Source organism: Montipora foliosa, chromosome 9 (assembly GCF_036669935.1).
Source record: "Montipora foliosa isolate CH-2021 chromosome 9, ASM3666993v2, whole genome shotgun sequence".
Lineage (NCBI taxonomy): Eukaryota > Metazoa > Cnidaria > Anthozoa > Scleractinia > Acroporidae > Montipora > Montipora foliosa.
Genome location: NC_090877.1, coordinates 16,864,606 through 16,877,147, shown reverse-complemented (window position 1 = coordinate 16,877,147; position 12,542 = coordinate 16,864,606). Strand labels below are relative to the sequence as shown.

Here is a 12,542-nt window from a genome sequence, read left to right as displayed (position 1 = left end):
GAAAGACAGGGTTTCAATAATAGCCGTTTAGCAGGTGGAACTACCCACTTGTAAGCCTCTCGATCCAGCCAAAAATCTTAATCAGTATTCTAGTCATTATGAGAGGAGTTTTCCAAAATATCCACAAATAGGAAAAATAATATTAGGAACTCGAAAGTTAAAAATTCAATCTTGTCTGTCTGGAGTGTAACAATAGCTATGTTGCGACTCGTACGATGAGATTGAACACATGAGAACATTTTAATAAAAGCGGGAGTTGTTTTTGCAAAAGTGGAAATTTTTTCGGGCTAACTTTAGATGTAACAAGAAATGTTTCCATTACACAAATGAGTGAAATCGCACATGATGAGACTAGCTAGGGCAAATTTAGTTTTGGCTAGTGAAATTAGACCTGCTACTAGCCACTATGCTAGTGAGTTAAAAAGTTAGTCTCAAGCCCTGAATGCCATTGCTACATGTAGCTGCATCTCAGCCATGAAACCCCCCTAAGCACCTGTCACTCTGCATTAGCTGAACAAGGGTGGGAGATGGGATATAGTGTAGGTACAAGACAAACAACTAGAATTTAAGTCACCCCTCCCTTTGCTGAATTTTATCTTTCTTGGCTGCTATGGTACATGTGTACATTGAAACTTCAGTTAACTTCTCTATACAGTGTTCTAAGATGTTTTTGTTTCTTGTCTTTTTCATCAGATGTTGTAGAGGAACTGCACAGAGTTGCATATAGGTTTGTTTGTCTTACTGTTGATCTTCAACAAGTTCAGTGCATCTACATGTACATTCTACTGTTACGGAATAATCAATTTTCTATTCATCTTGATCTCATTTTGTGATGATTTCTTTATTTCAGGAAAACACTTGGAAATTCACTCTACTGCTTACCACACAGAACTGGTACATTTACTCCCGACTTGGTAAGAATAATGTAATGGGAATAAGAATAATTTAGTTAACAGTACAGTTCCACAGATGCAAGCCATATCGCAGCATGGTACAGGATACTTCAGTCAAGATTTGGGCTGAGTAATACTGTAGTTTCCCTTAGAATTAAGTTTACATGCATCAATGTTGATTTCAGTCTTATTCATGAACATTAAAGAACCTTGCTCACCCACTTTACCTGGCATGCCTTCTACTGTAGTTTCCCTGAGAATTAAGTTTACATGCATCAATGTTGATTTCAGTCTTATTCATGAACATTAAACAACCTTGCTCACCCACTTTACATTGCACGCCTTTGCTGGTGTTGTTACATGTATCTGGGAATTTGGAGTGTCTACCTCCATATATGGGCAAGTATCATTGAGCTATTTTTGCACTTGAGAGAAAAATTAAAACAACTTTGTCAGGGAAATAAAAAACACTTCAAAGATCCTTGAGGAGGATTATCCTGTGAAATTAAACGGATTTCGATCAGAAAAACAGCAGAGTACCTTCTTTTCGAGCACTTCTCTGTGATGCATGGATCTATGTCTGTAGTGAATTCAAGAGGGAAATACAGTTTCTATGCATGATACTTAGTGGTTTGAACTTTTAACTGGAGCTTGATTAATAAGCAAGCAACCTATATTTATTTTATACTCAAGCAATGGAAACAACAAGGCGAGATAGTTTAATTTGCTGCTAGCGCAATACCTGGTAAATAATGCTTAATGCAAGTGGTTAGCGATAAGCGAGTAGAAATTAAACTGAAGACAGTTTCAGTGTGGTGCGTGCAATACACAGTTGTAGCATTAGATGAAATGCTCTTACTCTACGTTCTGGAATTTCTTCTTTTTCAAGTTTACCTACAGTGTAGTCTTAAAACGGGTGTTGAATCCAACTTCCCTCACTCATTCACTGTTAGCAGTGTGTCAATCCAGATTAATTGTTTCATATTTTGTGCAGCCTGGTGTCTTAGCAAAATAATAGAATATTTTCATGGCACCTTTGAATTTTTGTGTGTGAGATAATTATACTGTGTATTACTGCAGCTACAGTAATGGTAGTAATGCTTTGGTTCATTGATTTTTGTGATTCAATTTATTATCATGCTACTTTTAAACTAAAATGTACACATACATGTAATTCACCTTGCAATGTTTTCAGTTAAGAAGTCACACCAGCCAGAATTATGTGGGTCAGCGTATGGCTCTTGTTGGTGTAGGTAAGTTTTCAATTGAAAATAAAATTATTGACTTGTGCCAGATCAACAGCAAAAAGGGTGAATTGCATGAAAAAAGCTGCATTTGATAAAATAAATAAGAACCTGCAATTAGCATAATCTTCTTTTCTTAATTAGGAAGACAAAAGTGGTAGTGAGTGGGGCAGAAGGTGAAGTGTCTGTGAGTAAGGTAAATCCATGTGGTATTTGTGGGAAGCGAGTAATGGCAAATTCAGTGTTGTGTGTGAAATGTGGGAAATGGATCCATGGAAGATGCGCGAAAGTAAACAGGGTGACCTCGAGATTGGGGAGAGATTTTGTGTGTGGAAGATGCAAGAAGCAAGCTGATGGATGAGTGGAACCGGTGGAGGAGTTGTGTGAAGAGGTGGAAACAGTGAGAAGTTTCTGTTATATGGGGGATAGGGTGAATGCAAGTGGTGGCTGCGAGGCAGCTGTGACAGCAAGAGCAAGAATTGGCTGGGTGAAGTTCAGGGAATGTGGAGAGTTGCTGAACTCAAAAAGGTTCTTGCTGAAGGGGAAAGGAATGGTTTATCGGAGTTGTGTAAGTCAGAGTGGCGATGTTATATGGGAGTGATACATGGTGTCTGAGGGAAAATGAGACAGCAATTTTGAGAAGGACTGAGAGAGCACTGGTGAGAGCAATGTGTGGTGCAAAACTGATGGAGAAAAAGAGGACAGAGGACCTGATGGAGATGTTGGGATTGAAGGAAACATTGGTTCAGATGGCAAAGGCAAATGGAGTGAGATGGTACGGGCATGTGTTGAGGAGGGATGATGGGCATGTTCTGAGAAAAGCATTGGAGTTCGAAGTGAAGGGCAAGAGGAAGTGAGGACGATCAAAGAAGACGCAAGTGGAGAAGGATAGCAGGAGCGTACGTTTGGAGAAAAAGGATGCCATGAATCGAGGGAGATGGAGAGTGGGAGTTAGAAAGATTGCTGACAAAGTGGGGTAAATCTGGCCACCCCCGTTTACAGGGATAAACCCGGATCAAAATTGGATTGATGATTGATGATGATTAGGAAGGGCACAAAAAGTATGTTTCATACAATAATTATTTTTTGTTAACGAATCATCTGCTACCCACCTGTCAAGAGTGCAGCAGCGGCAGCAGCAGCAGCAAGAGAAGCTCCTTAGCTATCATTTTGCAAGAAGTGTGTCACTTAGCCTGTAGCCATAATTTGTTCAGGGCTTCTGTGTCAAATTTGCCTTTTGAGATTCACAGTGTATCTGTCCACCTCGACTGATTCCCTGATTGTGGCAGCACTAATTCCACAATTCAGCTTTTTTAGATTCTTGACCTGTTGCTTCCGAAGATATTCCTAAGGACGTTTTGGAGGCGGGGGAAGTGGAATGATGCATTTAATTCTACAACTTTTGGGAACAGTAATTCGTAAAATAAATTAATAACACTTTGTCAAATCCCATAGGAAGTACGACTGAAACGTCTTCTTTGAGACAAGCTGCATGTAAGCTACTGATGCTTTCTCTCTGACCTTCTTTTAATTATTTTTGAAAAAAATAAATTCTGAAGATAAAGGGATAACAGCTGTGAACATTCTGTTCAAATCCTCTGGACAGCCAGAATTTGATCAGATGTTCAAACTATATACCAGATTGTGATTTGCAATTCTGTAACCAATAATTGTAGTGAGGACCAAGATTTCTGAATTATTGTTTTTTGGCCAATCGGAGAGTTTGCGAGAGTTTTTGAAAAGCTGGTCTAAACTGTTCATGACAAAAAGTCGATCATAAGAAGCCTGACAGTGTCTCAGTCCGTGTATAGAGATGGTCGGTAACTGTACCAACGCCTTGCTCAGCATCCAACCTAGAATCCTTCGCAATATCGACGATCCTTCATGTAAAGCAGTCAGGTTATTTAGTATGGATTTCAGCAAGGCATTCGATTCAGTACAGCATGCGCTCCTTGCTGGAAAGCTTAGGACGATTAATCTCAACCCATACATTCTGAATTGGTATATACAAAATGATGTATGTTTTCTGATTGGTAGGCAGCACAGGGTTGTGTATTTGAAAGTTGTCGGAGATTGGACAAAGGTTACCCTCGTAAACGTCCATGTATAAGCCGCACCCGGAATTTAGAAGTGCAGATTTTGGAAAGAAATGTAATACCATAAAGTTTGAAGTTCCAGTAACCTTCTATTGCTATAAACCAACAAGGACAAACAATCAAGGTTTCACCATAAAGTTGAAATTCCTTTGATTGAAACAAAACGAACGAGTGCTTAGTAGCCAAGCTTTAAATGTGGGGAGGAGTCTGGGCCAGGGCCTGGGTATCATGACCATGTCTTTTAAGATGTTTGGAAACCCGCAATAGGTGAAAAAATTCATGCAGAACAGGAGCTTGATAATGCAGTCGACAAATTTGCCGAGTAGGTAGTCAAGGACAACGAAACAGAAGGCCATTAATTTTACCTCGCAAGTACTCGCGAATTTTGTGGTATTTTATCGCATGTGGCGGAAAGATATGCGTGGAAGTGACTGGGTGAAGACGTCACTGCAAACAGCTGTGCGGAGGAATGGAGATTCCTTTTAGGTTGGTGTTTACGTGTTCGAGTAAAGCGAAAATAAATCGCTTGAAAGAACTCTTGGAGAGCAAGATTTGCTGATAAACACTCAAAGACACAAATGGCTCCTTTAGGAGCCACCACTCATTAAAAAGTCAATGAACAACAGCAACATGCTCTCAGATCAGTTTCTTTTATGTTTCTTTACTTTAAAACTCCCAAACACAGATGTATCCGGGTCGCTACATTTCACTGACCCCCAGTCCATGGACTACCATGATGGACTACTGAAATGGACTACCTAAATGGACTGCTAAATGGACTACCAAAATGGACTACCCTAAATTACCTACCTTGAAAAATAAAAAGATTACCGGTACTAAAGCTTGGTTGTTTTGATCGATCTCCGCCATCTTTTCTTGGTAGGTATGTTATGTATGGGGACACATTATGTACCGATAGTCGCTCATCACTTGCTATCAGTTCTCCCCAACATTGACCACAGTCCTTAGTACTGAGAAACCGTCCCTAGCAATGATCAACCGTCCCTACTAGTGATCGACTGTCCCTAGCAATGATCGACTGTCCCTAGCACTGATCAACCGTCCCTGATCATGTGTCCCTATAAATATCTAGTCATTTACCACTCTGTTACTGCAATTGACGGACATTCCCCCGGTCAGTATAAAACTCAGATTGCGGACTACCGTTTGTGTTTAAAACGAGGACTAAGTATTACAGACTGGGTATAAAACATGGACTCTGGTTATAAAAACACTGACTGCGGACTAAATGCGCCCTACTGCAGACTGGGTATAAAATTGTTTTGCTATGGCTACATCCCGGTGCTCCCTGTGTTCACACTCATCTCCCCAAGAAAATTTTGCCTATGGGTCTGTTTTAAGGGGGGAGAGCCCTAACTACACATTGGTTGCTCTGGACGATTTCAATCCATCGTATCTTGGGCTGCCTGACAATAGATCATTGGTAGAGACAGTCGATCAGTGCTAGGGACAGTCAATCACTACTAGGGACAGTCGATCATTGCTAGGGACAGTCGATCACTAGTAGGGACAAAAGATCATTGCTAGCGACGGTTTCTCAGTACTAACGACTGTGGGTCAATGTTGGGGAGAGTTGATAGCCAGTGATGGGCGACTATAGGTACACAATGTGTACCCATACATAACATACCTACCAAGAAAAGATGGCGGAGATCGATCAAAACAACCAAGCTTTAGTAATCTTTTTATTTTTCAAGGTAGGTAATTTAGGGTAGTCCATTTTGGTAGTCCATTTAGGTAGTCCATTTCGGTAGTCCATCGTGGTAGTCCATGGACTGGGGGTCAACGAAATGTACCGACCCGATGTATCCATGGATAAGCCGCACCCTTGATTTATGGCTTCAATTTTGTGAAAAAAAGTGCGGCTTATACATGGACGTTAACGGTAATAAGGGCATGACCCAAGGATCAGTCAGTGGCCCATGCATGTATTTATTTAACGTTTTTCTGAATGATTTAAATATTCACCTAGAGGATATAAGAATACTTTTCAAGTATGCAGACAATACTAATATTGTTATCCCGATATGGGAAGATAAAGCAGATCAGTCAGTTGCTGTAATTGATACATTTCTACACTGGACAGATAAGAACTCTATGACATGTAATTCCAAATAGTGTAAGAACACTCCATCTGTAAAACAGGCTTTGTTGATGAGCTCACAAAGGTATACAATATTCCACAATGTAAGAAGCTTCAAAGTTTGGGCATTATTTTCCAACAGAATTGTAAATTTGCTAGCCATGTGTACAAGAAGCGTGTAAAAGTGAATAAGTGTTTGCACGTTGTCAGAACCCTCCATGACCCTCCAGCACAGAGGATACAATCAAAATGAGGTTGATTATTTATTTCAGACGATTGTAATGCCCAATTTCTTATACGGCCTGTTGGCTTATGGGACATCACCTGCTGCACTTAATGATGAACAAAATTTCTTAGATAGATGTTATAAACAAAAATATACATCCAAGAAACTGAATATCAAGGAATTATTAGAAAAGCCTATCATACGAATCACTCTCCTCTGCAAACCACTGTATACTACCACTAAACAGAATATAAATCTACGTAATATTCATTAAGAAAAGTATATTTTAATCATCCTAAGGTCGTCACAGAGAGGTTTAAAATTGTATTTTATTAATCGTTTGATATTTCAATATAGGTTTTAATGGAACGTGTGAATATTATGATGTAAAACAGTTAAGAGCTTTGTAAACAATTTTTACTGCTATTAGTTTGTAACTTAAGATAATTATGTATTTTTATCTTTGGATTATTATTATTATTATTATTATTATTATTATTATTATTATTGTTATTAGGTAGTGGAAATAGGAAGCATGAAAATAAAACATCTCATTTATTTTTCCTCTGTTGCATACATGTACTTTAAACCGGAAAGAATTATTTTCATCAATTTTATTATTTTAATTGAAAACCCTGTTAATGTGTCCTTGTTGATGCAGGTGTTGATCATGACAAGCTGGTAGCACTAGCTGAGGCATCATTAGCCTTTCTTCCAGAGGGGAGTACTGCTCCAAAAGAAGCAACAAAATATCACGGAGGTTAGCTCGTGAAGATCAGAATTTTGGATAGCTTTTGAAGGGAGCATGTTTTAAGGGAATCTTAAATTGCAATCTGAAACCATTCTTTTCCATAGTGTGTCAAGTTAAGAGAATAGTTATAAACTCTCTCACCCGTGACTTCTCGCCAGTCGTCTCTCATGGTCTTGTTGATTATTAATGAGGGATGCACGGGGTTGAGTGTGGGGGGTGATGAGAAGGTGGAAAGGAGAGAGATGTTGTCTTCTCTCGTTTTCTCCCTTCCCATCATGCCTTCGCACGCCTTCCTTTTTCCGCATGAAGGCAAGTTACTGGGGACGAGTCAGCTCTCACCTCTGAAGTGGCCCTCACTGAAGAGTAAAAATTAATGTCTGGCATGAGACAGAGTAACATCTACATGTTTAAGAATCACTCTAAGGAAGGAATGGGTTAAGACATTATTTCCATTGTATGTTGACAAAGAAACCATTACAGTGTACAGTAACACCCAAAAGTAAGTTACCACTCTCATGCAATCGTGTCCCGCGCTACAGGAGTCGTGTCATTTACAATGGACAATGGTAAAACATTTGGAAGCACAATGACCTGACAATCACACTTGATTTTTATCATTGACCGTTTGTTTAATATTTCAGCAGTTGAAGGTGTTTCTGAGAAACAAAGCTATAATAAATTGCAGTACTTACCTTTGTACGTACAAGTATTGTTATCGATTTTCGAAAAATATTTCTATCAAGCACATTACACAGTCTGTGGGTACCTTTTGAGTTTGTGGGATGTTCTGAGGGATTTCACACAAATAATGGTTACCTGGCATTCACACAGGATGTCAGAACATCATGTAAAATGTCAACACTGAGGAAGACGGAAAGTGCTTGCCACAACTTAAGGTGGCTGGAATCAGTTTCACCACTTTTATAAGAGAGCTTCTTATTAGAAGGGTTATAACTACATTGTACTTCACTGTATTATGTAACAGCAGTGTTATGGTACCATATGAAACACTGATTATTGCTTAACAAATGTACCCATTATTGTGATGTATTAGGTTACCATGGAAATACGAAAGCTCTCCAAAAACACCCTATATTTCATCTTTACTTGCTTAAATCTCAAAAATGAACTTGGTAGCCCCCATTTCTTTTATTTTAGAGAGGTTTTCAATTGAGTGTCGAAAGTAATTAGCGAATTGCATTGGTTTTGCATTACTTCACTCAGCGATTGGCTCAAAGTTCTCGCACCATTACAAACCAATCAGAAGTGACACTAAAACCGATTATGCCTTGCGCGTGCACATTTTCCTGTGCTTTGTGTCAGCTACATTTAATTTAAGTTTTGATTGGTTTACTGGATTGTCTCCGTCCTTTTTGATTGGCCAAAGTGATTACTTTGGTTTTGGTTTTACGACACTCGATTGAAACTCGCTCTAGAATAGTAATTAGCTATCTAATGCCCTATTTACACCAAACCTTAACCATGTTTTAAACATGTTTCAAAGTGTTTTCTTTTTAAATCAGGTATACTAATTTTTGTCAGCTACAAATTTAGCAGTGATCAAAGGATGTATTAAAACTCAACTGAATCTCTTGTAAAGGCCAGTCCTTCATTTTTCAGTGACTGGTTTTAATTTTGTTAACCCACTTTAATTAAACATGTCTTGTTGGTGTGAATGAGGTATAAGATAGATCTAGAGACAAAGTTTTCAAAAATTCCTGGGACCCGATTCAGAGCTACCTTAAATTTTTGAAAAATTTAAGGTAGAGCTTTCATGTTGCCATGGTAACCTATTACGTCACAATAATGCGTGCATTGTGTTAAGCAATTATAATTATTGTGTTTCATGTGGTACCATAACATTGCTGTTACTTGATACAGTGTTGTAGTGACAACCCTCCTAATAAGAAGGTCTCTTAAAAGTAGTGAAACTGATTTCAGCCACTTTAAAAGAAAAACTTTATCGAACCAAAATAGTTTTTTGGTTCTTAATTCTGTTTTTTTCTTTACCTTCATGACAATGTTCCTTGTCTTTTCATCTTGTTAAAAAGGTGAGGTGATGAACTTCAGGCCTGGTCCCCTTTTGCATGCTGTACTTGCTACAGAAGGACCCAGGTGGGTTGATATAGACTTGCCACAATTAGAGGGCAGTGGAGATGCCTGAATATGCATTACCAACAGCTGAAAGCATCGCCGATTCGGCTACTTCACTCAGAGAAGTTGGCTGCTTTTTCCCCTTAAATTGAAGTAATTAAGGTGATTCCCTAGAAATAGAACTTGTCATACAACGTAGATTTCCGATGAAACTTCGCACACTGTTGTAACATGTCAAGGAGATGATAAAAATGTAATAAAAAAGGGGGTCACTGTGCTCGTTTCCATGGTACGACGCTGACGAATATGCGCTATTTGAGCTACTTTGACAATTGCCGTGCTCGCCCAATTTTGGACAAATTTAGCCCTATTTCATGAATGAAATCCAACGTATAACGCAGAGTGTGGTGTCGTTCTATGGTTAATCGGCCATTTCCGAGTTCATGTCTGCCTCCTCTTCAAAGCGAGTCTAAGTGCGAAGTTTTTGTGTTGGTAATTAGTTCTACTTTACATATGAATGAAAACTAATTTTCATAACAAAAACTTCGCTCTTAGACTCGCTTTGAAGAGGAGGCAGACATGAACTCGGAAATGGCCTATTCAAGTACGTACCTGAAAATTTTATTTGAATGCCTTTGTGAGTACTTAATACTCCAAAATTGATATAACTTTAGTGTGTGCTATTTGACTCGTAATGGCTCCTTCCGTACAATTTTATCAAAATAATTGCCACTACTCCATGTAGACACCGTTCTCAGAAAAGAGATGAAGTAAAAAATGGGGTTCACCATACTTGTTCAGGAGAAAATAGCCATTCCTTGACGGATTAGGCATGGTAGCAACGAAAATCCGCCATTTTAGCAATGTGCCGGCACTACTGTGTGCGCCAATGACGCAAGAAATTATGCCCAGTAGGGTTGCGCAATGCAAAACCAGGGAATCACCTTAAAGACAGATTCTCTCAAACCTAAGATTAAAATTCATTTTGACGATCACAACAGTCGGTTACTCCACTCAAACAAGCCGCCATCTTCAAATTTTACTGACAACCCTGAGTGAACCACTACTGTACACGGAAGCGAAGGTGACTTGTGACAACCTTTTGAGTGGCACCTCTGTCTCTATCACACTGAATTACTCAGTGGCAACCGAAGTGCTTGCTCTGGAAATGACATTCCCGCTGGTATAGTGACAGTATTTACTATTGAAGCAAATATAACAAGACTATTTGAAACTCTAAATTTATTTTGACAAAGTAGTACTGTTAGTATGTACAGCTGTAATGTGTGTGTCATGTGTGACTAAGTAATACTGAGGTGTGTGTGTGTAGTGGGTGTTTTGAGTATGTAGGTAGATGTCTACATTTCATGTTACTAAACAAGACTAGTGTCTAACTAGAAGACTATATTGTTTACTTAGGTGCAAGGTATTTCCTTCTTTGATGTGTATATTTAATCAGAGTTATAAAGGTTAATTTAGACTTTGAATGAACTACATGCAAGTGTACATTTATATTTCAATATCATGTTTTAAGGACGTGTGAAAAGTCGTGTCTTGTCTTGCCTTGTCTTGGACTAAATAAATGCCGTATGTCATTTCCATTTTCATCTTTTGTTGAAAGGTTGTTCAAAGCTTAGTTTCACCCTTTTTCACTTTCAGCTTGGGAAGTAAGGATTTTCTGGCATTTTCAGTGTACCAGGTGAGTGCATGGTTAAACCATTTTAGGTGTGAAAATCAATGGTTTCTGCATGTAAGTCTCTTAAACTCACAAAGGGACAAATACAGCTGTACAGTTAGTGTACCATTTTGTACTCAGCGGTCATTTTTCTTTTAATTTCAAAACAGAAGCTCCTTGGTGTTACGCCTTATATTAAGTGGGGGAGCAACATTGCGACCAACAGGTACAATGCCATGATTGCATGATTGAAATGAGCCAGTTCACACTAATTTTTGTTATTTGCACAAAATGGAGTTCTGAAACTTTCAGCATATTTTCTTCATTGAAACACAACATTTTCATTTCAAGGCTCTTGAAGGCTGCAGCTGAATCAACTGGTGGAGCCTGTGCGGTAAGTCAAGCAAGAAGTTGATGACACCCTTGATATACTATAAAAAATAATGCTTATTAAAGAATACAACTCTAACTTCAGCCAACACAGTCATTGTCTTATTACGAAAGTGACAGCGTTAAAATTGTAAATAATAACGTAATGGTATATACTAAAACAGTGGATAGCGTTGAAGGCGCGCTCTGATTGGCTACTTAAACTCCGAATATCCCTTTGCTAGTCACCTCCGAGCAATTCGCGTGCTACTCGCGTGTGATTTCACCCCGAAAGTATTGTAATCGTTGCGGGAATAAATTAGTTAAAATCATCTTTTTGTGCTATAGACCTTATTCATAAATGGAGGCAATTTATAATTCTTTTGTCGAAGTGCAAATTAGCTCACCAAGCCTCGATACCACACAGTGAATTGAAAGAATTATTTCTCTAAAATGAGGCTTGGTAGGCTAATTTGCACGTGGACATAAGAATTATAACTGTGACCGCCATTTATGAATAAGGTCTTTATTATCTCACTGTTTTAGCATTTACCTACTACGTATCCACCAAAAGCCACCTCCACTTCAGTGAATAGTCGTTAATTAGCTAAAATGAAGGCCTGCTTGGACGTGATAATAGGGACCTTAAAGTGCTCCTGTGACCAAATAATCAGTTCTTATTTTTCATTGGATTTCAAAACTAGTGACTAAACACTAAGCGACCAAAGTTTTAGGCCCTGATTTAAAAAAGACACCTGTTTATTGTAACTGGAATGTTCAGTTCCTATTTAATGGTTCGCCATTGCTAAGTTTAAGGTGATTCCTCAGTATTGCATTGCGCATCCCTACTGCGCACGATTTTTGCGTCATTAGCGCGCGCAAATTAGCGCGTGCACGTACACAGCGAAAGAAATTTCCCTCAAGCTAAGCTCGATAGCGAAATAAATGCTCATTTTCTTTTAAACGAGCATGGTGACCTGTATTTTTTATTGCATAATAATAGTGTGCATATTGTGCCCCTTAATTTAAAAGAAAACTAAAAAAATTTATCGCAAGCAAAAAAAGATCTAGGCGAAAGCATGTTGGAACG

General features: G+C 38.7%; 1 protein-coding gene across 2 annotated transcripts in view; it reads left to right on the top strand.

Moving 5' to 3' along the window:
- LOC137970954 (cytochrome b-c1 complex subunit 2, mitochondrial-like) overlaps positions 1 to 12,542 on the top strand; it is an 88,187-nt gene that overhangs the window by 62,319 nt on the left and 13,326 nt on the right. For both annotated transcript variants that reach the window (XM_068817630.1, XM_068817629.1), the window contains 8 exons: positions 694 to 727; positions 851 to 914; positions 2,089 to 2,146; positions 7,225 to 7,323; positions 9,366 to 9,429; positions 11,068 to 11,107; positions 11,254 to 11,309; positions 11,435 to 11,477. In XM_068817630.1, coding sequence (XP_068673731.1) covers positions 694 to 727; positions 851 to 914; positions 2,089 to 2,146; positions 7,225 to 7,323; positions 9,366 to 9,429; positions 11,068 to 11,107; positions 11,254 to 11,309; positions 11,435 to 11,477 — 458 coding nt within the window. The remainder of the gene's footprint in view (positions 1 to 693; positions 728 to 850; positions 915 to 2,088; positions 2,147 to 7,224; positions 7,324 to 9,365; positions 9,430 to 11,067; positions 11,108 to 11,253; positions 11,310 to 11,434; positions 11,478 to 12,542) is intronic.